This window comes from Corapipo altera, unplaced genomic scaffold (assembly GCF_003945725.1).
Source record: "Corapipo altera isolate COAL_440 unplaced genomic scaffold, ASM394572v1 23b, whole genome shotgun sequence".
Taxonomy (NCBI): Eukaryota; Metazoa; Chordata; class Aves; order Passeriformes; family Pipridae; genus Corapipo; species Corapipo altera.
The window spans coordinates 8,036,773-8,063,008 of NW_020884885.1; the positions used below are offsets into that span (position 1 = coordinate 8,036,773).

At 38.6% G+C, this 26,236-nt stretch overlaps 1 protein-coding gene across 1 annotated transcript in view; it reads right to left on the minus strand.

The window, feature by feature from the left end:
- Window positions 1-8,403: 8,403 nt before the first annotated feature.
- The window catches only part of RTF1 (RTF1 homolog, Paf1/RNA polymerase II complex component), a 28,895-nt gene continuing 11,062 nt past the window's right edge, over window positions 8,404-26,236 (minus strand). The window contains exons 4-18 of the mRNA XM_027642224.1: window positions 24,803-25,007; window positions 22,618-22,732; window positions 20,849-20,960; window positions 19,927-20,062; window positions 19,152-19,329; window positions 18,154-18,236; window positions 17,737-17,824; window positions 17,543-17,650; window positions 16,867-16,944; window positions 15,549-15,670; window positions 15,104-15,161; window positions 14,466-14,543; window positions 13,290-13,385; window positions 12,881-12,992; window positions 8,404-11,192 (exon numbers count right to left, since the gene is read on the minus strand). Coding sequence (XP_027498025.1) covers window positions 11,086-11,192; window positions 12,881-12,992; window positions 13,290-13,385; window positions 14,466-14,543; window positions 15,104-15,161; window positions 15,549-15,670; window positions 16,867-16,944; window positions 17,543-17,650; window positions 17,737-17,824; window positions 18,154-18,236; window positions 19,152-19,329; window positions 19,927-20,062; window positions 20,849-20,960; window positions 22,618-22,732; window positions 24,803-25,007 — 1,676 coding nt within the window. The 3' untranslated portion in view covers window positions 8,404-11,085. The remainder of the gene's footprint in view (window positions 11,193-12,880; window positions 12,993-13,289; window positions 13,386-14,465; window positions 14,544-15,103; window positions 15,162-15,548; window positions 15,671-16,866; window positions 16,945-17,542; window positions 17,651-17,736; window positions 17,825-18,153; window positions 18,237-19,151; window positions 19,330-19,926; window positions 20,063-20,848; window positions 20,961-22,617; window positions 22,733-24,802; window positions 25,008-26,236) is intronic.

Genomic DNA, 26,236 nt, shown 5'->3' on the forward strand with positions numbered 1-26,236 from the left:
TAGAACTGTTCAAAAAACATGGATGTGGCAAATAGGGACACGGTTTAGTTGGTGGACTTGGCACTGCTGGGTTAACAGTTGGACTCTATCTTAGATGTCTTTTCCAACCTAAATTATTTTATGATTTTCTTATCCTGCTGCATTTGCACAGAACTGAGCTGCTTAAAGTTGTCAGTGACGGGAAACAGCAATTCATTATTCTCTGCTCTGAGATGCACCCTTAAACTCCACAAAACACGCCTGAGGCACGTGTGGCATCTTGTCTCAAGGCCCTGTATTTGCCCCTGATGTAGTAGTGAATGTTACAGTGGGACATGAGCTTCTACTGAACAGTCAAACACTTGAGCTGGCAAATCTGCTTTCTTTTAGCCTTCAGCCCTTTACATATAGGCTGTGCCAATGGCTCCACAGGTACTAAAGGATCAGGAAATACTGCTGGATTTGAAAAGATTTTCCTCTCTGCTTTAAATTACCACAGTTTGTCACAGAGGATGAAGTTTTCTGCTTTTCCCCCCATATCTGTTCTCAAGACAGGTCTGTGCTTTATTTGCTCTGAGTTACCTTCTCTTCTGCAACTAATCTGTTCTCCTGACTTTATCTTTAGACAGAAGAACTAAAGCAAAGGAAAAAATAGCTGTACCAGGTATTAACAAACTCAGTAGCAATGTTTGCCAACTGGCAGGATGAAAAACCAAATGGCAGCGAGTCTGTACCCTGTCCCAGACTGGAACATGATTTCACTTTTAACAGCCTATTGGAAAATCTTGACTTGCAGCCCAAAATAAGACTGCAGGACCCGGTGCTGTACTGACACCTACCACTAAATGCGACCTTAATAATGTAATGGAAAAAAAAAAAAATCTCTGCTGCTTTCTCCTTCTGGATGGCCATGGTGCACTGCCCAGGACTGAGCTGGGGGAGAAGGCTGAGCCTGACAGTCTGGGATGTGAACAGAATTGGAAGGATGTGTGGCTGGAGGTGGCAGAGTGGGCAACTGGGATTCATTCTGTAGAAGAAACAGATGAATGAAGACCCTTGAGAGTGTTTACATAAAGTACCTCCAAAACCTGAGAAGCAGCATGGTAGAAAACATGAAGGAGCTTGTCTGAAAGATGTTTTAAGTTGGCCATAGAGATTAGAGGCAGGAGTCAGCATCTCATTAACAATTAAAGATAATTAGTAGGGTGGGGATAAACAGCAGAGAGCCATAAAAATGAAGGCATATAGTCAATATTTGCTGTAATTAGAAAAGTATATCCCAGAAAAGGGATCAGAAGCAAGAGAGAGGATCCTATGTTGTCCTAAAGCCTTTTTGGGTTGACAAGTCCCAAACAGCATTATCTTGTCATTGAATTAAGAAAGATGGCAAAGTCATGGGTACAGCATCTGACAGACATTATAGCAGTTTCTCCCAACGTTTTTTCAGGACAGCACAGCTCAGCCAGCTGAATCCTGGTAGCAGAGGAGATTGAGAACATGGCTGCCTGCCAAAGGAATGATGCTTTTTGCTCCACACCAGCAAAAACCCTGTATTGGTTCTGCTTGCATCTCAGCAAGGAGCACATGCCAGCAGCCAGCCAGCTTAGAGGGGTGATGGTTGGGCAGGTGCCCTGCTCCCACCAACTTCTCATATTGCAGTTTGTCTTGATCCAATAAAAAGTGAAGGCTTTGAAAAGTATTGCTGATATCTGCTCACCAAAAACATACCGTTTCCTCCAGTATCACTCTTAGCTCCTCTTCACCTATTCATTGCTTGGAAAAATAAAAAAATCAAGGTCTTTAGCACCAAGTCAGCTACTTTAAAGTGTACAATCACACCCACTGCACAATTCCTCTGCAAAATTTGGATGTATTGAAGACCATCACAGTTTCTCCTTGACCCTTGTTCCTCCTCCAATGATCTCTTGACCAGTGAATCTCAGAGACTCCTCTCCAGGTCTCTCAGCTTCTATAGGTTGTAAAAAATTTAGTGTTTTCTGCCACTTTAGTCTTCTCTTGGTTCCAAAAGAGTTTGTGAACAAATAGAAAGGGGTTAGGTCTGCTAGGTGGTTACTGAGCATAATAATAGTTTCAAAACAACCTCTGGCTCAGGATGTCCCTGAACTGTGGATGTTAAGATACTATCAAAGGGAAAGTGTCCCATGTCTTATGCCATTGTCCTTATGATCCCACACTCACTGTAGTTTGAGACAGGATAATGGCCCAAAGGGATATCTGATTAGACTCAGCCTGGCAGCTCCAACTGAAGCCCTCCCCCACCTACAAGAAGAATGCTGCTTTTCCCTCTAAAGAAGCAATGGAGTATTACCTGGCAAAACTTCTGACAGTCTAACTGCTTTCTTGTGGAAGTCATTCCCTACCCAGGATCTTTGTTTCTTCACTGGACAAGTTTGCAGGATTTATAAGTCTGTCCTGTTGGGAAGCTGTTAAAAAACCTAATATATTTCTCCCTCACCATAGAATTTTATTGTTAAACTTTCTGTCCCATGACAGAAAAGAGATAAATCAATCTTTTACAGCCTGGTCAGATAAGTAATAAAGTAAAGCTTATTATAGCTTATGTCTGTCCCACCAGGAAATTTTTACTTCTTCAGAGAGATCCTTGCAAGTTTTCTTCTGTTTTAAATGAATCCCAAATCAATTTCAAGACCAAAAAGAGACTATTCTACAAAACCCTTGTCTCTCCAGCCTGATTATCAGCTTCAAGAGTGTCTGTGTTTAATTCCTGGAAACTAAATTCAGCGCTCACATCTCATCTAAGTTAGCTCTGTAGCCTCATGGTTTGCTATTACCCAGAACAAGAAATTTCACCTTAAGTGTTCTACCATTACAAGTAAGTGCTCCTTCTCTTTTTTCTTGATAATGCAGGTACTACCTATTTGAGCAAATCACATTTTGTCTTAGCTTTGTTCCTGTCTGAACATAAAGTCTGGGATCAATGAGACAAAAAAGAACATGTAAACATTTTATCAGGTGTAAGCTGGAGCATGATCTCAGCCCATTCAGACAGTGAGCCAGTAGCTCCTTCCACAACCAGGCAAGCAAATCAAACAATTTCACTTGCATCCAAAGACTGTAGACTTAGTCCTCCCACACCAAGAGAAATGCCTCATGAAACTCAGCTTTTGCCATCCTTGCTCAATGTTAGAGCTAAAAAAGTACCCAGAATTGTAACAATAGCCTGATCGCTAATTCATTAAAAGGAGATTGGTCAAATTCTGTGGCTCAGTCTACTTGCAAAAAGTAGCATGTTTTTATGTGCTTGCTCAAGTGGATGGTTACCATAGCTCCCTGTCATGGCTGAACAGTGCTTTGCCTTCCTGAACTTGACAAAACAGTTCTTTTTAATGCTGAATGACTTTCTACACCACCATGTTGTTTTTTCCACAGGATTAATTTTCAGTCAATGTAATAAATTAAGAATAGAAATATATAAGTATATTGTTTTATAAAGAAACTTTGGCACATTTTTTCCAGAACCTAATCAAGTACAGCTGTGTTATTACAAGCTTGTGTCAAAGAGTCAGTGAAGGCATTTGGAGAAGGGTGCTTATGAGACACTGCTGAGCTGTGGGACTTATCAGCATGCTCAGTAGCAACATTGCCTCCTTACTCTCCTGAGCTCAGGGGATTGAAAAGGCAAGTCAAGGGACCACAGGTGGAGCCAGGCCCTGCTTCAGAGGCACAGTTCCCAGGTTTGAATGGGCCAGCCTTTGAGGCACTGCCTTTCACTCTCTTTGCTCCCCAGGCACCACAGCCCCAGCAACATTAGAAGCTTTCACATTGTTCCAGCACCCCAGACCTTTGCTCTGAGCCCCTCACTCAGAAAGGTTGTTCAGCAACATTCAGAAAAGTTGTTCAGGCAACAACATTGCTATATCTCCTTCCTGGTTTCTGTTGTTGCCACTTCACCTCAGCACAGTGTGTTTTGAGAAAGCCCATATTTAGACCAAGACTTAGAAATACTTTCCTGCAGCCTGGACCATTTGCTCTGTGACAACCCACTCAGTCAGCCCCTCTTTTCAAAGCTGGGTTCAGATCACATTTGTTGTACTTCTGTCAAACTCCCACTTCAATTCAGCCCTATTCTAACATTTGAAAAAACATCTACTGTTTTGCTGTGGCCATCTGCTATCGTCCCCAAGAAGTCAGGTCATAAATACCCAAGGACTTTGAAGAACAGTGTTAGCTGAGACATACCATATGTAAAGACAGCCCAACAAATGGGTTATCATAAAATCTTTTAGGAATGAATGCAGCTTAGTTTCTATCTCCAAGGTTAAGTTATCATCATTATTCCCTTTGAAAAGGGACGGCAGCAAAGGGAATTAATACACCATATAAATATGCAAGGTGTGATAAAATGAAGAATTTGTTCAAGGTGGAAGTTCATGAGCAGAAACAGAGAAAAACAAAGGGGCAATAAGCAGCCTTCAGAATTTAAATGCTCTCTAATTTTATACTAATAACTAATGGTTATTACTATTAATCAGGCATCAACAAATGTGTCATAGGTGATGACTCACTTCATGATAGATCCCATTATGCATCACTTCCTGAAGAGCACAAGACCAGAAGAACTACCCAGGCTGTGTCTGCCAAGCAGTCAAAACTTTAGTGTATGGCAGTCTACAAAGACCTCCATATCACCTTTCAGTAAGTAACACAAAACAATCCACAAAACAAACCACATAACAGTCTTGCCTTGTGACTTTGCAATTCAGGTCACCTGGGAATAAAAATATTCCTCATGAGGACTCTATCCAGTTTCACTGCCTCCCACAGCATCTTCCCATCCACTGTAACACTGGCTAAATAGGCCATAATATAATATTTGGGATTGTATGTTTTCAGGCTTCTGAGCATTCAACCGTAAAATGTTTCAAGATACAATTTATAAACATTTTTTTTTCTCTGTACTCATATCTGCCTCTGGAAGAGTACTAGCTGCTGTGAACAGATTGTGCAAGCTGAAACAGGCAAGGAACAGCGACAGGAAACCCAGGAGTACATTCTGTAACATTAATGCTGTAAAATTAAAAACTCCTCATTGCTAAGCAGCAAAGGGATTTAAGCTTAAAGTGAAAGTTTTTGTTAAAGATCTTATAACCCCTGCTGTTACATTAGTTCATTCCCACTTCCAGACTTTGGTTGCTAAGCTAAATTGCCAAATTCTTTGTAGCAGATCCTTTAGCAGGAGCAGAGCTAGGAGGGAATTTTACAAAATGCTACTCAGCTTACATTTAAATTCAGTTTTTGCCATCATACTTTGCTATCTTCAACTTCCTGTCTTTGATCATTTGGGAAAATATTGTGGAAGTTTGGAATGGAAATAAAAATTAATAATCAAGTTAATAATCAACTAATCCTGATTCAAAATTGAAAATGACTGCTTTGTGTTTGAAATTCACTTAGTTCTTTTCAGATGACAACGCCATTTATTCAAATGTTCAAGTTTACCTTAAGAGAGGAAAATCAGTTTGCCTCCTTAGTCCATTATAATAATTAAAAGGGGAGAGCTTCATTATACAAAGAATCACTCCTCTCAGTTTTTTATGACTGGTAAGTCTTCAAGAGCAAAGCATGAAACAAAAGTTTGTCTTTTTCTTTTAAGTGTTTATGTTGTATATGATCTGCTTTTTCCAGTCAGGTAGATCAGGTTTTTTACCCAAATCAAGGAAGCCTACAATATTAAACCATCTGTTTAGCTTGTGTTTGTGCTAACTGCAGCCAGAAAAAACACTGCATTAGTGCTATTCTTCGGAAAAGCTGTAATTTTTCCTAGTAATCTTCTAAAGCATATTTGGGATATGAGAAACAATTTTTTTCTAATTGCCATGCCATCAATCAGCACAAAAAGTCAGTTGTTGTTTGAATAAGATGAGAAATACCTGGTACAGGTAAGCAGCAAAGGCTTCACTAGAACTGCCACCTCAGAAAACGGCCATGCATCATCAGCTGCCAAGAAAGTCACTGGTGTTCAGACTGCTTCCTTGCATCAGCTTGTAGTCCTCCACCACTGCTTCCAGTAAAGGGCCTAAAAACTGAATGCCACACATCTAGTTTTAGAAGTTGAGCTTTTGCGCAGCCATTTAACCTTGAAAAATAATGGAAGCAAGTTATCTGTTGGCAGAAAGACCACCAGGAAGAACTACAGAGAAGGGACAAAGTACACACCATTTACACTGTTGCACTCAAGGCAAGTACTTTTGAGCACCAGGTGGGGTATCTGGCAATTGCACATTTGTCCACAGTCATGAAGGAGAGCAAACAAATGATTGAAGAATGGTGCTTTCATAAAGCTCAAAGTCATAACCATCACAAATTTCAGTAAAATTTTATCTGTTTAATTTAGTGCCATATTTTACAGCCGTTGAGATTTCTCCTTCCCCGCTTACAAGTGGAGATATTTTGAATTTCTTTCCTGAAGCAGGTGCAGTGAAACAAGGCATAGTGATCTTCTTCATGCCATTTACAAAGGCAGATCACTCTCAGCCTGTAATCTTCTACTCTACTGCCCCTTCCTCCAACCCACTGAGACATAAATCCAAACTTCCCAAAGATTTGCTGTATTTTGGTCACTGTACATATATACTCTTGCCAGAAAATAACCTGTATTCTTTGCTTCCATTCCAATGCTCATTTAGCATTAAGCTATATTTATGAACCTTGTCTAAAATAGTCTTTAACAAGTCAACAAAGTTACTCACCTGCAGCGTGATTTATTACCCTATCCAACCTTGTATTTTCTGTAGAACAAACTGACAGAGGTTTAATAACAAACAAAAACCTGCCCCAGGAAGACTGAGAAAATGTAAAATTTTTACTTGAGGATTAGTGAGATTTAGGAAATTGACCTGAGACTTCCATCAAGTGGTTTTTTTCCAGTCAATTTCTTCCCTTTCTCCTTTGCTGTAATCATGGGTTTCTGCACTGACCTACTATAATTTCTCTAGAACAGTACTCAAAAAACATAGCTTTCATATAGCAAAATTATATACATTTACTAAAACCAAACAAATTCGTGCAGAATCCACAGTAATTTATGCACACGCAATTAAGTCAGGGATGTTGCCTGCAAGCATTTGTGTGAGTAACCACTAATTTCCCAATTGACCTACTCAATCTAATCACACTCAGATAAATTATTTGCTCTACAAAAAATACACTCTATAACCCACAGACTACTGGAATGCAGGATGCAGAATTTAGGAAGAACCAGTTGATAAATCCCAGGTTTTTCCCAAGGAGAGTCACTGTCCACATCAGCAGTGGGCTATGGTAGCAGAACTGCTCTTAACATTTTCAATTCAATTAAAGGATAAAAATTAAGAAACTTATGCATAGACTGTACAGGGAAGCCAAACCATAACTAAATCAATAGCCTATAATCCTCATTTGCAAATAGCCAAGTCCTGTTTGGCAACTTGGGTAACTCCTATCATTTTTCTTAAAACAGCTCTTCACTCTACCTTGTAAAAGGCTCAGTCTTCCAGCCTGTTCAGTGGTTAATCTGTAGGGACAATTTTGTTTCACAGACAACCCTCACAGGAATTCTATAGGTGTCTACAGAATTCTATAGGGAGTCTCAGAAAGGATGTGTGTGTTGGGAAATACCCATCATAAGCCACTATGTCTGTGAGACAAATTCTATGTGCTACATGTAGTCTGCATGTCAGAAAGGGGATGGGGAGGGGGTAGTACTTGCAGGGCAGACAGACAAAAACCGGAGAAAGCAATATGAAATTACTTATAGAATCATAGGATAATTCAGGTCAGAGAGGAGCTCAGGGAGGTCCCCGGTCCACCCTCCTGCTCAAAGCTGGGTAAGCTACATGGTTGGATCACGTTACTCATGGCTTAATCTAACATCCTCTTGAAAACCTCAAAATGAAGACAGAAAACTCTCTCTTGGAAACCTAGAGCACTGTCTAACTGTCCTAAAGGTGATTTTTTTCCTTATATCTTGGAAGAACTTATCCTGTTTCAAGGTATGCTTGTTGTGTCTCATCCTCCCACCAAGCATCCCCTGAGGACAGTCTCGTTTCACCTCATTCAGTAGCTTAAGTTCAGCTATACGCCATACCATCTTTGATTACAAAAGTAGTCTGGATTTCTACAAGATAAGCAAAGTCTGTGTTTTAAGTGAGATGCAGCAGAGGTGCAAGTGAACTGACCTTCCAAGAGACTCCGTTTGATTCTAGTGATAAGGACCAACTCTAGATGTTAGAGAGTGATCAGGAGTTTGCAAGCTCCTCTTGCAAAAGAGGGGGCTTTCTTTTTACAGTATAGGTATTAAATATAATCATCCAGACTGAGAAGTAAAGTGTCAGTTTCTAAAAAAACAAATTCCAGAGAGGAAACCCTTAGCACCTCAGATCAAGGGATAAACAATCAACCTTATTAAACCAACAAACCAATTTTATTTATAGAAGTCTGTACAATTGTGATGAACTATGCTACGACACCAACAAAACAAAGTAAACAAATCTCTCCCTCTCTAACAAGTGGGAGGTGTAGTCACTCACCTTTACATGCACTTAAAGGAAAAAGGATTACAGCTTTCATACAATTCTGTAACTATTCAAGAGTACTTTCTTCATGTATTATTCTCAATATAAGATGTTTCCATGATAATTTACTGTTACCTCTCTTAAAAAACAGCATTTCAGTAAAATCCAGAGACTTTGAGAGGGTAAGTGGCAGTTTCATAGTTGCAGATAACTAGGACATAGTCCATCATTAAGATTGGCATCCTAAACTCACTGCATCTCCTCTGTTTCAGTTATCTCTACTAAAAGTTACTTGCAACACTGTATGGGGTCTCATTCACATTTTGGCTCTAGTACAGATTATTCTTGTGTTACCAAATGCAGAAGTTAGCTAAAACCAATACACGAAGGCCAAACATATTAAAATATTGTATTTCAGTTTTACCTTTAGAGACTTCTCACTGCATCTCAGAACTCTGAGGCATTTCTGTGGAAAAATCAACTCCTGAATTGCTCTATTCAGCAATTACTTCTGCAAAGCATTGGAGAGTGATTATTTTGAAAACTGGCTATTGCAAAGTAAGTTTAGATTTTTTTTATTACAAATCTGTAACATCACTGAAGCCGTTGAAAAAACCAAAATCATATCAAATGCATATCTACACAGTGAATCACAATGTTTCCTATGAAGTTATGACTGTAGATTCCATAAATTCAATCTTAAAAAGTTAAAAGTACATATATGTGAGAGCCTACTACAACTCCAGAGAAGCTGCTAAAATAGGCCATCAAATAAAGCAGTCTATGATTACATATTTACAGAATAATCCACGTGTCCTAGAACTATGGATTATTCTGTAAATAAGTACTGAAATATTCCTAATTATTTGTTTACATGGTAGGCAAGAGCTGCTTTGTAGGTTTTTTTTTATACACAGTTTGTAGAATCAATCTGCACACAATTACATGATGTTTCTTTAAAGCTACTGTTAAAAAAAAGGAAGAGAAAGTTAAATAAGAACTAGATTAAAGTTTCATTAAGAATCCAACAAGAAAGTATCAAACACAGGTTTAAAGGTAACCAGTGTATGATTTCAGAAAAACAGTAATGCTCTGACACAAGAGCATCAGCATTTTCCCTCTTCAGGGTCCCCCAGAAACATTCCTATCCAGTTCAGTGCTGAAGTTATTATATACGTACTGTCCTGAGCAGGAACAAACACGTGCTTGCACGCTTACCTGAACGAGGGCCTCTAACGTTTTAGACTTCTAATTCTCTTTTAATTTAGTTCTTAGTTTCATATATTCAGTTGTATCTTGTCTGGAAAAGTTCTTTGTTAAATTTTGCTTATATTTACACTTGATTTTTTTTTTTTAAACACCTGAGTGATAATTTAGCTGTCAACTTGTGTCCAGTCAAATATCCCATAAAGCCACACAATTCTTGTGCACTCCACTTGTACCAGTTTATATATGAAGAATGTGCATCAGCTACCTCTCATACATTACCCACTGACCTTTCTATTATGTCCTTCCCCTTCCACACAATGCGATTTTTTTAATTTTACTTTTTTTTTAATTTTTGTTTGTTTATAGAAGCCCTATTTAAATGGTTCATACAGCAAGAAACAAAGTGAACTGGAGCCCAGTGAAGACATGATGACTTAACAAATACGTAATACTGAAGGCCTGGAGAAGAAATTAAAGCCCAACTGATGAGCACCCCAGCGTCATCCCGCAAAAAACTACCTCACCCAGTTACAGCTGGAGACTCCGGATGTGCTATGGATGACAAGTTCCACATTAAGAGCTGTGTGTACCTCTTTCTCATCAGTTAAGTGTAATTAAAAAAGGGAACATGAAGTTAAACAGCTATATCAGCCAAGCCGTTTTAGTAAGAAGAATCACATTTAATGAGTTTCTTTCTCGCAATTTCAGATGCTCAAGTACAGCTGGTAGAAATTCAAAACAGCCGTAAAGAACTGTGACAGACGGATACAAATAGTACTGCAGCTTAAAAATGATAAAAAACACCTGAAAAAAAGTCACACAACCCTCCCAAAAAATTTACACTTTGAACCTAGGCCAGTTTTTGAAGATTCCCTTCTCCAAAGCTAGGATGAAGGAGGAAGAAGAAGAGGAAGAAAGTGCAGATGACCTTCCAGCCACAAAGGTCTTGCGCCAATGTTTATTCACTGTGCCTGTGGTGGTATGTAAGGGGAGATCACCAAGTGCTGATTCTGTGACTGCGAAGAGATTCCTATGGAAATCCAGACCTCAGGCTAATACTGAACACAGAGTGGACCAACGAGCTGCATCAACAAAATAAAAACAAAACTCAAACTAAAAGAAATGGGAAAACCCCAAATAGCACAGATCCACATTTGTGAGGGGAGCAGGAGGAAAGGGCAAGAAGGGAGGTCTATACAGTAAATAGTTGAATGGTTTATGTTACAGATGACTGGCAGTTTTAAAGAGTCTCTTCCCAGCTCCATTGCTGCTCCAACCCAGAAGGGAGAACTGAAAAGGGAGGAAGAAAAGGTAGGACATCATCATGGAGCATGCAGGATCAGAAGCAGCAGAGTGGGCATGCTCAAATAAGCCCCCGTCTCTTTTTGTAGTCCTCCAAGTTCAATGATCGCCGCGGTGCACCATCTTTTGCTGGAGGAGCCTTGGAGGTGATGGCCAGTGCCTTAGATTCTGTTGGGGATAAGAAAAGAGTGAGGACTGAAATACATGAAAACTACAAATTTTTACTTGCTGCTTTTGTTGATAACTTCACCACAAAATCATGTTTGACTTCTCTAGTATACATCAGGTTAGAACTTCAGTTAATAATACAGGGAGCTTATCTTCAGAGATACAGCTCATGTAATTTTGATTCTGTTTGTTAATCCAACTTTCTGTTGATAAGTATACTTTCATTTCTTAAGAAAACTATAGCACTCTAAAGTCACAATATAAACAGCTTTCAGGCTTAGTTCTGGAATCTTTGGTAAATCATTATCCCATAATTACAAGCACAAAGATACAGGAAGTAAGCAGCCAAAGTCAAATTTCCTATCCATGTCTACAGTACACATTTTAACAAATCTCCATGTTTCTCCGTTAAGAAAGAAGATTGTACAAAGTAGGATGGTGTTCTGTCTAAGGAAAACTGTGTGTCTCATCCTTCTCTTTTCAGTGTCCTTTAATGCCTAACCCTCACCTGCTTGCTAACTCTCACTATCTGCTTCAGGGAGTCTCCTATTCTTGGCATCCTACCTCATTCTGTAGTCTTGACCTAGTTTGGAAAGACAACTACTCCTACTCTCCCCTCTTGACAAGGTTTTAAGTCTTTGTGCATTCTTACAGTAATTCGTAAATTATTTTCCTCTAAAAAACTTCAGATGTAATCCTTCAAGTAATGAAATAAATAATAAACCCAGTGTGTCAAATTGCATGATATACTCCCATGCTTTCCCTTCGCTGTAAAACAACTTCATAGGACACAAGGAAATGGCCTTAAAGTTGCACTAAGGAAGGTTTAGATTGGATTGTTAGGAAAATTTCTTCACCAAGAAGGTTGTCAAGCACTGGAACAGGCTGCTCAAGGAAGTGGCTGAGTGCCTTGGAGGCATTCGAAAGACGTGTAGATGTGGTACATGGGGATGTGGTTTAGAGGTGGACTTGGCAGTGTTGGGCTAACAGCTGGACTCTATGATCTTAAGGGTCTTTTCCAATCAAAATGGTTCTATGACACTAAACTGTTCTTGCCACACGGGCTGTCAAAGTCAAGATCACAAAGAGGAAGAGTCAGCAAGTTTCTGTCTGTATCTTCACTCCCTGGCCAGTGTTTTCATTCCCCTAAAATTTAGCTTCGAATACCATCTGCAATACCTAAGTTAGGGAACAGCAACTTGGTAAAGTAGCAGGTTCAAAATCAAGTAAACATACTTTATCCCTACAGCATACACAAACTATGGAACAGAACATCACAGACACCCAAAGCTTATCCATCCTCAAAAGTGATTAGATAAATCAACTAAGTATCAAGGTAGCTGTCAAGACTTATTAAATACAACACCCAGAGATTATGTAAGTCATAGATAATGTAAACTGGAAGAATATATCAGAAAACAGTCATTATCTCCTTAGGCTTTTGAAGCGAGGATATGGAGATATTGAGGTTTTCAGTCTAACACAATACAGTTGTTCTTGTTTTCTCAATGGATGTCACTATCACACATCCCTGCCTCAGTTCAAGATACTTGCCAAGATGACAAACAGAATCCTTGCTCCCATTCTCAAAAGCTCACTGATAATTTTGAAAGAATTATTCTGGAAGAAGTGAGCTCTACTGTAATGAGACGGACAATCACCTCCCCGAACTCAGCTGGGACACCTACCTGAACTAGGAACCTGAAGATCAATCTTTACATCAAAGTCATGCACTTTGAAAAGATCTTCTGAGAGGTCACTGGCTGATTTAGAGTTCACATCTTTATCTTTTCCTTGACCCTGAAATAGAAACTACAGGTAAGTCTCCAACCCTGACCTGCCCAGATAAACCAAGATAAAAATGTTGTTTTCCCTCTTCTGTCACAAACATACTTAGTTTAGCTTTCATACTGCTAGAGAAACTTACATTTTTTTTCCCCAAGAAAGAAAAAGAAAAAGTTGTTGCTTTTCTATGATAATGGTCTTCAGGATACCAATTTCTAGAACTGAAGCATGCACACTTGCCATTAGTCATAAGCTTCACAGAGTAAAAGGGTGACTGTGAGGAACATAATATAGACAGAAATGGAAACTTGCCTTACTCATGTCTTTTGGAGCATCTGGTAATACACCAGATCCATATTTTGCATTTAGCTGGGCAAGGATGGCAGCTTGGACAGCAGGATCTCTGGACTGCAAAGGGGAAATATTAGGGAAAATAAAAAAATAAGAAACCATTGCATTTAAATTGGCAAAAACTAGAACTACATTTTGTTAAAACAGTGCTCATATCCATGAATCTAAAACCATACAGGACTGTATATGAGTTCACCCAGCCTTCAGGATCTCAGAGACAAATGAAATCATCTTGATACCTGTGTAATGCATCTGATAGTAACAAACTGAAAATCATCCTTCAGAAAGCTTTCTTTGAAAAAATGAGAAATACATTTCCTATTGGTATAGTTTGTTTCTGTGACTACTCTTCATGCTATTGTTAGATGTATTTGCTTACAGTTTTGGTTGAAACACTACTAGAGAGAAGAAATCTTTAGAAGACTATTTTCTATACATAATATTTCTCCACCATAATAAAGCTACTCAGTTATGATACTTTTCAATTTCAGAAAAAACTGTTTAATTCAAGCCCTGCAATAGAATTTTTTTTCTATTCCCTTGCTGGTTTGTGGAGACTGACAAGAGCCAAGCTTACCAGTTTTTTTTTTAAGTATCAATACCAGAACCATCTAATATTCCAAAACAGGCCTCAGCAAGGGCAGATTACTCAGGAGTTGGTTAACTTGCTGTTCATCAGTTATATATCTGGGAATGCAGTAACAGATTTTGCCACAGTATCACATGGGAAGTTTGTGTTGAATTACTTCATCTATCACAGCCCAAAATGTCTACTCTCCTCTCTCCTTTCACTAATCTTTCAGGAAAGTTTCAGCTAATTAGAAGTGAAACTCACACCTAAAGCAAACTGTCTTCCAAGTGCTAACTAAATCTGAGTAATTCTGCACAGAATAACTCACTAAAGAAGCCTAAATCATGGTTGCTTCTGCAGTACAAACCCACATCACTTACGTCCTTCACACTTCGCATCAATAAAAAAATCGAGACCAGGATCTCACTCAACTATATATCACACTGGTATCCAGAGCATTAATAGCATATGGCACAGTTGGGAATTTTCCCTCTTACTCTCTGCATTATACACTGGTTTCTAGTTTTCTGCAAATGGCCTCAATTGAACTTAAGTATTACACTCACATTAGACACTATTGTGGGCTTACACTGCCGCCTAGTAAAGGGGTCCATTTGTTGATTTTTCATGCTGTGACTTTCAGCCTGAAGAAGAAAAAGCACATGGTTTTGCAGTTAGCTATTTGCTCCCTGGTAAATCCTCTCACAGCACCCCATCCATGCAAGCACTCACCATCTAAATACAATGCCAAGATCAGAGGAAAATTAGCAACAGCATTACAGATTAGAAAGATTTTAACCCTGCTTCACAGGGCAAAACTGTCCTTATTGAATTCAACACAGAAAACAGGCACACAACTCTCAGGATAGTTAATACTTAATCATTGGTTAACAAGCTTAACCTCTCCTTAATAAAAGTGTCACTGAGGAGAATTTAATATCTCCTTCACTGTTTTATTCTGTGAAGTATCTTTTCCGAGTTCTTTCCCATACAAAATGCATCAAGTCACTATGACAGTCGCTAATCTGCTGATAATTGATGTGAACAAAAGGATAAAGCAATGTCCTTTAAAATCACGTCATTTGCCTATATGAAAAATTTTACAGAACTTTAGAAAAAAAATTAGTAACTTCACCATGCAATTATCCCTGTTTGCATCATTTCACCTCTACTTGTACAAAAGTATTACTTCAGTGCTATTTACCACAAGAGCCTTCTCAGACTCAACGATATTCCACTCCCTGTTTCTCTGGTTGATGTAACTGCAGAATGGAAAAAAAGGAGGGTGAGGGAAACAAAAAGAAAGTGACTGTCATTTATCAATCCCTACACAACAAAGCACAACAATGCAATGAAAGCATTCTTACAGCTTCATCCTGATTGCAAATTATTCTTATTGCAATACAACTGCTACTGGGGCTATGCTGAAGAGAGTTCAGATTTTCAACAGTTTTAACTGAATGACAGCTACGAGAAAGTGAAGATAGACAAGCACTAACAAAGCTATCACAATACACATTTCATTAACACATTGTACAGGAAAGAAGTGGCAAAATCCTGCAGTTAATTTGCTTCTGCATTAGTTTCTCTTTTCTAAATATTTTGATTGATACTATTTAAGAAAAAAATTTCCAGTATCTGTTTCTTACCTGATTGCAGAAATATTTTTTGTTCGTTGACGATCCAGGGCCTCTGCTCTCTCTTCAAGTTCATTAAGCTGATCTTGAATCTGCTTGGCCTTATCTTGGTCTCCCAAGTCCTCAGCCATAGCCTTCAACCAAACAGTGACTTGTTAAGCACTACTCTACCATAGAATTAGTCTAAGTAACAAGGCATATACCCATGAATCAGACAGCTAACCCTATGGCAGTTGCAAATGTTCTTCTCTGCATGGTACAAATACAATAAAGAGCTACACTCTCCTCACATCTCAAGGCACTGGACTTCTTATTCTGAAGAACTCTGAAAACCTCTGAAATCCCTTAAACTAAGGAAGATGTAGGACCACCAGTCCCAGAATGAGGAGGGCAAGCCAGTTAGATTATTTTAAGTTACAGGTTTCATTAAAATTTAACATCACTATTTACCAGCTCAAGAAAAGAATTAGTTTCAGCAACTGTCAGTTGCCACTTATTTCAGGGAGCTGGAGAGTGCCCTAACACGACACGAGTTTATTATGCCACCTGGTGACAAAAAAAGAAATTGCACCCTCCTGCGATGGGAAACCAACTATTTACATATTTGCACATAATAAAATGGTGACCAAATAAAACAATTAAGCCAAGGAATGCAGATTAATACAAACTCTTTGTTTTTCCTGTATACGAAAAATGAACATCTTGAAAAAGGACTGCATGAATAAAAACTAAACGTCTATCTTTATCTTCCAAGATATTTAAGACTGCTTGGTTTCTTCGCTTCTTGGTTTTGGCATTTTAGCACTGTTAGGTGTATTTGTTCCAGGAGGACTACATGTAAAACAGTTCAGTGGCAAGTACATCTTTCAGCCACTTTTTTTTTTTTTTAATATAAATTACTGGCCATAAAGTGACAATGCAGTTACCCCTGGAAAAAAAAATAGCAACACAACCTTATTTTCCCATTTTAAAATAAGCACAGGAAATCGATGTTATTATGGGGTACTCTAAAAAAAAAACAACCAAAAGACAAAAAAAAAACACCAAAGGAAAAAAGGAAAAGTTTCTGAGGAAGAACAGCTTAAGACCTTGTTTAAAGGACACAGAAAGAGATGGTTGTAATTGTTAGCAATTACTCTTTAAAAAAGAATGCAATAGCTCTAACTGGGTTCTGAGTGTTCTGAACCCAGCAATAAACCTTGAGATCCACCTTTTAGCTGCGTAGTTAAAGTCAAGCCTACTGCTGACTACCACCAAAATCCAGACGAGCTCCAGTTCTTCAGAATCAAAGAGTGTATATTAAGCTTGCAGGCATCATCTCATCTCTCACCTTCTCCTTTAATAGCTGAGTTTTCTTCATGGCATAATTTGGAGGTGCTTTTCTGAACCTTTCCTTCTCTTTCACAATCTATAAGATGCAGAGGAAACAGCATAAATATGCAAATATGAAATCTTTATTTCAGTACTTGGACACTAGAAGAAACAGATCAGTATCACCTAAGAAATGTACTTACTGCCACAGAATTTTACTTATGCTCTTTTTCTGATGCCTTTTTTTTTTTTTAATTTGTGTCTTTGGTAATGAGTTACAGATCCATTCTTCTCACTTACAACCTACAAAAAGCTGATGCTAATCACCTGTGATCAGTATTAAGCAAGTATTAAACTGCAGAAGCTGTTATAAATGCAAATATCATGACACTGTCAGCTTTTCAGAACTTGAGAACTAAGTTGCTATACTAGGGTTAGGAGTTCAGAGCTTCACAACCAAAGTTCAAGAGGAAGTAAAGGGGCACAAAGGATGAAAAAAACCAGGAGTGTGCACCAAACAACAGTGGGATCATCGGGCTACTCTATCCAGTTATTAAACTTCATTTTGAGCCTTTTATTTCCTTATGAGAAAGCAAATACCATGATCCTTTTGCTTTGTACCAGCTAGTGCTCTACTCCATGAGTTTCTCTCACTTTTAAGCACTGACATAGCCTCACTACAATGCACTGTTTACCTCTTCAATGTCCTGATCATTAAACTTGTAGTTGAGGGCTTCTTTGATGGACACTTCCTTCTTGTTTATTTCATCTAGTGTGGGTAGCTGCATCCCAGCAGAGAACATCTAAACACAAGAGACCAAGTTACTTTCCACTTAAAGTATGCTTGGCAGAAGGCTGTTAAAAAGAAACTAAAGTCTGGCAAACTTACTGCTTCCTTCCACTTCATAAATTCACTTTCAGTAAATTCCTGATTTGAGACAAACTCCAAACGAAACACACGTGAATCACTGCCGTGCCTGCAACAAGAAAGTGTGAAAACATCCCTTTCGGAGAGTGGAAAGCGGTGATCTCGGATTAAAACAGCCCCAAACCAGAAAACCAGATGTCAATACACTCATAACTCCCTGCATGAGACCTTTCTTTTTTTTTTATAATTTTATATTTTCCATTGTGCACAAGGAGAAAAAAAGCCACAAATAAACCCAACCCCAACACTCCAGCAGTAAGTAGCATGACAGGGTCCAGTCTGCTTCTTAGTTCTCGTCTCCAAACCACACACAGAACATTACTTGCTGTGAAAAGGACACTGATTCACGAACTAGAGAGGATTACTCTAGTATCTTACCTCAACTGTAGTCCTTTGTTTGTCCGTGTGCCACCAAGCTGGTAAACCTTTGCGGTCTCTACCACACCAGTTATTTCAGCAACCTATATCACACAGTAAAATACACGTGAGGAAGGATGCAAGAGGGGTTTTTTTTGTGTTCCTGGAATATATCTGGCATATTCAAGCCTTTTTATTAGAGATAAAAACCTTAATCTAGCAATTCTAAACAGATCAAGGAAAGCAAGACTCTTCAGTGTAAGTTATCAGGTACTGAATTAGTTGCTTCATACATCATCTTTGAGTTAAAAAATTATACCATCTCGATGCCTGATGCAGTTTTTCTTCTTCTTCTCAGCTCTATCTTCCTGATCAAATAGTGTACACTCTCCTGCTTTTCCTATTTCCCTTTCAATTAAGACTGGTTTAGGTTAATGTGTGTCCCAAATGACATACACCAATGCTGCTCACATACTAAACACAGCCCTTCTGGGGGCCTTTTTAATGCAATTTTAGAGAATATTATTGCATCCTATGCTTATAGCAATAAAACAGAAAAAACTGTGTTCTCAATCACCTTCTCTCCTGAAGGCAAACTGATGTACTAGAAAACCTTTGTAAAAGAAAAAGTGAATCCAGCCCACATAACAACCTGGGAATGGTCCCAGAAATGAGGAGCAAATGTTACTCATCCTTACTTGGTTGGAGTAGAGTCCAGAACTCTCGTTTGCAATACAAATGATGAGACAAGACAACATGAATGAAAGCCAGGAGAACAGGTTTTGTCAGCGCTCCCTTTCCCTCTCACCAAATGTATCTCTTCCCCTAGCTGGTCCCATCGATCTATTTATTCTTAAACCAGTCTCCTCCACTTCTTTGGCAACAATTACATTTTCTAGTTCTAAGCAATCTTTTTATATCAGTCAATCAAACAATCACAGGTGCTTGAGAACTGATAAGCTGGAGGTATTATATTACAGCACTAAAAAAAGAACTAAATGCCTCAGAGCTAAACTCACCCGATAAACAGGTTTACTGTTGTGATTGCCAATGCCAATACGGACAAAGCAGCCAGTGACTGTCTTGGCAAAGAAGGGCATATGACACCAGCGTTCCAGCTTGTGTCGCGATAACCGTACTCGGTTCAGTTCTTCAGGCAAGGACACCGGCTGGGACTTCGGAGGAATTTCTTCTTTCCTGATTTGGGAAAGGTGAGAGGGAATAAAGAAAAAAGTAGAGACATAATCACCAAAAAAGGGGTTATGAGTAAGGTGAAGTGTGAGTGCTATTTAAATTACCAGTAAAAGGAATGATTCATCATCACTAGTTGACTGTAGGGGTGTGAATTTAGCATTCACGATAAAGGCTTAATGTGAAGTCCCAGACTTGTCACCTACTGCCCCTCCTACCAAAAAGCAGAAAGGTGTGCACCAAGGCAGTTTACAGACTAATGCTTTAAGATAAGCCAGCACATATCTCTGCCCTGATACATGCCAGGGTTCCGCAGCTGCTAAACTATACAACTAAACAAATCTGTAAGCAACAGGATAATCTGGGCTAAAGGTAATAGAAGGGAACTGAAGTTGCAAACTCATCTAAGGTAAATGAGTCCCATGAAAAACGATATAGTGACAAGGACTCAAATCTGCGCAATGCAATTGTGCCTAGAGGCAAAAACACTAGAGACACTGAACTGCCCCAAACAATCCTCTAACACAGCATGCATCTGCCTAAAGTGGGTCTCCGTTTTTGACCACATAACTAATCATAGTCCAACACTAGTTTACTACTTACTCTTCCTCTTCATCAGAAGATGACGACCTGGATGAACGATCACTTTTCTCACTAGACTTATCATCCTCCTCCTCTTCTTCATCATCAGAGTATACTTCACTAGTTTTTAATGGCTGTTTTTTTGCAAGCAATTCAGCTGGGGGAAGGACAGAGAAAAGAAAAGCAAGCTGTAAATATTTTATGAAAGCTTCCTTTAAGAGATGAAAGGTGATTAAAAAAATCCAAGAGGCAGACAGCTATTAATCTTGTGCTGGATACAAGTGGCACATGTTCAAATCCACGGCTAAATTAAGCATTGATTTCTCTCTTTGAATATATACAAAGTATTTAAAAGCATCTTAAATCTCAGTTATACTTATCTTCAGTCTCCTAACTTGATTGCACATTCAAAATGGGTGTAACAACTGGATATACAAGATAAAAATATTGTCAGACAACGCACTGTTATTTTGTAAGGAAAAAGAAAAAATGTTTGGATAAGATCACAATAAAACCCAGCAGAGTAACAAAAAGGGTTTCATCAAAAGTCAGTGGCAAGATGGACAAGATGATGTGCCATTGAAGAAACAAGCAAACATAGACAAGGTAGCACAAGTACAATAAATACAGTTTGGATGTTTCAGAGATTAAATAACTGAATCTAAGTGACCAATTCAAACACATTAACTGAACATTACTAAGAGCCATTCAGTGGACTGTGATGAAAGTTTGCTTTGGTTTTAGGCCATTCCAGGGAGGGGCTGGGATGAGGAATACAGCATCAGTGGTGCTGAACAACACCCTACGTGGTCATGTTGGCCAAAAGATCAAGGAAAACATAGACACATAATTCATCCACTCCAAGATGTGGGACTGTTACATTAATTTGAAACTGTAAGTAGCACTTTCAGAAAACTGTAGCAACAGTAACATGTTTTCATACCTGTTCTGTTCTTCCTTTTCTCTCTTTCTGCTTTTAGCTCCTCCATTGCCTGAGATTTCTTGTCTAGTTTCTCATCCCGCTTTGATCGCCGCTCTTTGTTATGTGACATGACCTAAAAACATGCAAAGAAAGTGCCTCAATACCATAAATCCATAAACTGAAAAGCATTAAAACAAAGATTATTTGCACACTTTGAAAATTTTTCAAATAGAAATTACTAACAACTCCTTTTTTTAAATTTTTCTCAGTCAATTTTTTACAGAGGCTGGAGATAGAGAAATCAATCTGAAGCGTATTGCTTTATTCTGCTTCATATCAAAAATAATGAACATATTTATACTTCAACATTTCTGCCAGCAAGTTTCAGTCTCAAAACTCTGCCTTGAAGTTAAAAAAGGACTAGAGAAATCAAAAGGAAATAATTCTGCAAATAACATGTAATGAGGAAAGACTGGATGAATATTCTTCTCATTTGCTTCTTCTTCTGCAAGGCCAAATCAAAGCACTTGTTCTCATGCAGCAGCAAAGAAAAAAAACTTATGTTAAAAATACTTAGAGTAGAAACAAAGTTGTTTGTAAAGTCTGCAATATGAATTCAAATCTTAAATCTTTTAAGTCTTCTTTTTTTCCATTTCTATCCAGATGTATCTGGAATACCAGGTAGCACAGAAAGTAGCCTCTATAATAAGCATAAAAGACAGTCATTTGAGCTAAGGTGAAGTAATTTTTGCAAGGTACTGTAAAAGAACTTTAAATAACATCCTTTTACACATGCATACATGTATATGCATCTACACTGTATTATAGATGGATTACTTAAGATTACAGATGGCCTATATAGATGGACTATTTAAGTGCAGGCACATGTACATATATGGAGTTGGGGGAGTAGGGAGATGAGACTCACTGCACTCAATATGTGCCTACGGGAATATTCATCTCACCTAATTTGATTTAGATGTTAAACATCTGTTTCACTAGAAAGTAAGATGTCAGCTGAAGATGCCCTCCTCCACTGCACAAAGTTAGCCGTGACAACAAGTGCAAACAATCAACTATTTTTCAATAGATCAAGTTAGGAAAGATGTATCCCATCCCACTCCGGGAGCCTGTCTGCCCCAACATTGTATTAATGACAAGATCTTCACCATTTGCAACTACAGTCACTTCAGCCATTTGAAACTACAGTTCAGTTACAGAGGTCTTGCCCCAAAAACTGCTGTTATCCTCTTTCTACTGGTGGTGGAAAAACTGTAGAACTACTTCTGCTCCTCCTGGCATTCAAGCTTTTCCTTAAGATCCCTACTAGTAGAAACTAAGCATTTTTAACACTCTACGTGCATGCAAAATAATTAAGAGAACAGTTGAGCAGTTTCTGGTCTGCTCTCTCAAACCTTCATTTGTAAGAAAGGGTGTGTATGTAACATTTCATCTGAATGACAGAAGTTTGGCTAAAGTAAATGTAAAAGATTGCTTTTCCTCCCTCCTGTGGGAGGACTATCGCAGCAACACTAGATATAGCTGCAACTTTGCATTTTTCATTAAAAGGAGTTATCACTGCACCCCTCAGCAGGCCAAAGACGTTAATTTCTTCAGATGAACTGGAAATACTAAAGATAGTTTGAGCATATAAACTCTGATATAAGTTCTGACCTGCTTACTACACTTTTTGACATTAAGAGAAAATGTCAGGGGTAGAGAGAGGCAGCATCCTACCTCCTATTGCCATGGGAGAACGATTTGTCACTAAGAACAGTTTCGTTTCCTACCTGGGATTCCTGGATCTGTGTGAGTTTTTTCTTCTCCTGCTCTTCCTCTTGTTTTTTCTTTTTCTCTTTCTTTTCTTTCTTTTTTGCTGTTTTTAGTTTTTTCTTGATTTCAAATCTAGTAGTAGATATTGAAACAAAAAGAATGTAAGAAAGAATGCTCTCCCTGAGAAAGCAGAGGACTGCTCAGATGCTGTCACAATTGTTAGTAGGTTGCAAGGAAAACTTCAACTGCTTGCTCCTTTAATGCTATCCTGTCCTCTATTCCATCCCTTCCCTTTCCTTCCCTAAGAAAATAAGGTGAAGAAACGCCAAGCATAGAAAAGTGCAGACTTACAGAGAACTAACCCAAAGGGCAGATGAGACCACATAGTAATGACTATTCCACAGAAATCTGTCCTTACTCCATCTTCCTCTTTGTTATTGTAGCGATCATTGCAAGCTGCCTCCAACTCTAAAACCAACTGGCTATTTCACATCATTTGAACCTAAACAGCTCCAAATTTTTTTGTTTAAAGCCACTATCATGCTAACTTTTTCATGCTTGAACTTCACGTTTCTCCTGGCACTGGTCTGACCGCAAAGAAGTCTCAGTGAGTTCTCCTTCAGCATCAGAAGATTCTCATCAGACTCTGTCAGTTTCTGCAGAAGAATCTAGGCACTTCCATGCCCAAATGTCTACTTTTATGAAATATATCACCCTGATACCTTCTTTTCAACCAGTGTATTCAGAAGAGTAGTGATTTCGATGGAACAGTCCCATGACAGATTCCACTGCACTGTGGACTGGTCATTGCTTTAGTGAAGTGTGCACATGTACAAACACAAAAAAAATGACAACTTCCAACAACTGAAATTCAAAATGTGTTATCCACATGTACATTACACAGTCCACTCTTCTTCTGGATGTTGCAAACAACAAACTCAAGTGTCAGATGAGCTCATTGCCCTTTATGCTTTTAACATGAAGCATAACACACAGGGCATAGGCATTGTATCCCATGCAATGCCTGCTGTAATTCCAAAGAACTCACAGCATAATGTGCATACAAAAAGCTCTTGAAAGATTGAACTTACCATGAAGTTAAATGACTACCCCACCACTCCCTTAGTTCTACCTGCCAAACCTTTACGCACAACAGTACAAATTAATTTAAGATTAAATCAGTAACTCAAGTTTAGATTGCTTAGCTTGCTGGTATCAACTATTCCACAGCATTCATTCTAAAAGACAGACAGTTACTATGGAATAGTGAATAAAATTTAAAAATATGATGTCCTTCTACGTGATCTAAATGCAAACTTTCAATCATTCTGATCCCTTTGAGGAGAACAGAAGACCACACAGGATCCTGAACGTAGTATTAAAACTATAGTCAGGCAGGCAGTGCTCTACTAAATGGACACTCTGGCAGTCACTTGTATCAACATGATTTACTTAACATATGTCAGTCCTCTAAGGAAATTTCTCAGCAAGTAAGAAAAGACAAGGCACTAAAGAGGAAAGAAACTAGAGAAAATTTGCCCCATACGTGCCAAATCTTTTCAACTAGACAAATGGGAAGAAAAATACCTTCACTACAAAGAAGCTGCCTGACTGAGTAGTGTAACAGTAACAGACAAAACCAAACCACAATACCCAAGGTAAGAAATCCACAAAAATCCCATGAAAATGACATATCCAATGCCAGTCCTCATTATTTCAATATCTCTCTCTCTCTCTCTCCTCTTAGGTGCCAAACCAGTTTCACACCCATATACAGGCAACCCTAACACTGCTCTGTTTTTCACCATTGTTTCCTGAAAAATTCCAGAAACTCATGTACACCTTACACTTTGTTTGCCTTTTTCCAAAGTATCAGCATATAACTGCTAATAAAAAAGAAGACAGAAGAGAAATCAGGCTTCTGACTGTCTGCCATCTAATCTGTGAAGCAGTAACATAGCTACAAGGGCAGCTGACAGAACAGCTGAAAAACTTTCAGAAAACTTTTACAGGAACGTGCAGAATTCCCGCTGTGTGCTTCTCAACCAGCTACAAGGACAGTTGATGCAAAAAATATACAGTGAAGCTAAATTCACTTTACAGAGCTGAACCCTTGGACCTTAAACATGAGAGCACAGTCAGCATACTTTCCATATAGTCTGTAAGAATTTGTTATCAAATATCAACAAATATCAAATTCACCTTCTCTTTAGCACTTCTCTCTTCTCTATCCTGTTAAACAGTTCCTGCTCTCTCTCCTTTTCTGTCATTTGTTCCAGTCGAGCCCGGTCTTCTTCATCTCCCATCAGGTCTTCTCCGTAGCCATCGTGGAACTCCTCATCTTCAGATGAAGAATCTGAATCAGAGCTAGATGACGAGCTGTTGCTTTCTGAGTCAGAGACTTCTCCTAATTCAAAAACATAAGGTAGTGAGATTCAGCTGGGACAAAGCTCAACCACTTTGTTATAGCATATTAGCAAAGGATAGCAAGACTGAATTTTACACACATCTTCAACTATACTAAAAGCATACATATAATGAAAATTAAACCCAAGTGGAAATTACCATAAAATATGCATGCTAAAAAATGATAAAATGAGTGGTACTACATTTGAGGACAAATTGGATTATAAGTAAAAATTCTTAGCAGAACAAGTAAATTTTAGGAGGCCTTTTGGTTAACGTGTTAGGGTCTTAAAGCATATGCCTATATGCTTATGCTCCTGAGAAGTTGCTTATACAGCCATAACTTTGTGTGTGTGCACCTCAAACACCACTATTAACCACCACCAATATAGCAAGATGATGGACCAAAATTCATCATTTGAGGACTGCAACACCATGAATTACTACATTAGGAGATAAAGCTGAAACACAATACCCTCAAGGCTGGCGAGGACCTGACTCTAGCTCCCTTACTCGTAACAAGCCCTCCCAGTTACACATGGCCTTAGGGATTAGCTGACTCCCCAGTAGTATTGGGTAACACAACCTTTAAACTTGATCCAAGTCCAAATGCTTTGATTAACTCACCTAATCAACTCAATCACACTAAATTGCAAAAGCAGACATTAGGATTTGTTCTTTCACTTTCATGCTGGTATTAGTATTTCTGGAAACTTCCAGCTTTGCAAGCTCACACTGTGAAAAACCTTGATTTGTAAGCATTGATATATACAGGTTCAGTCACTTCATGCTTTTGTCTGTCTGTGTGGTGCTTGATATACTTAAAACTGCAGGTTCCTTTATACTCTTCCTTAACTTTCTTTTTTTAGTATGAACTGAAATCGCAACTAAGCACCTGCAAACCTTCATGGGCATGATGAAAACAGAAAAGACAGGAAGTTTGCCCAGCATTGAAATTCATTATATTCACATAAAAAAATTCTGACAAAGTTATAGAATGATTTGCCTTCTTCCATGGCAGTATAAACATGCAAGAATTCCTATTTAGAGCAAATACATGCAAGATAAGCTCCTATTTGCATCACAAATAATATACACATCTGCCTTTGCTCTCACAAGATGTTTGGGAAGGGAAAATATGTCAATGGGAATAAAAAATGCTACCCACACTAAACATGGGACATGCTAGAGGGAAGCAAAGAATTTTCCAAGAGAAAGTCAACTAATGAA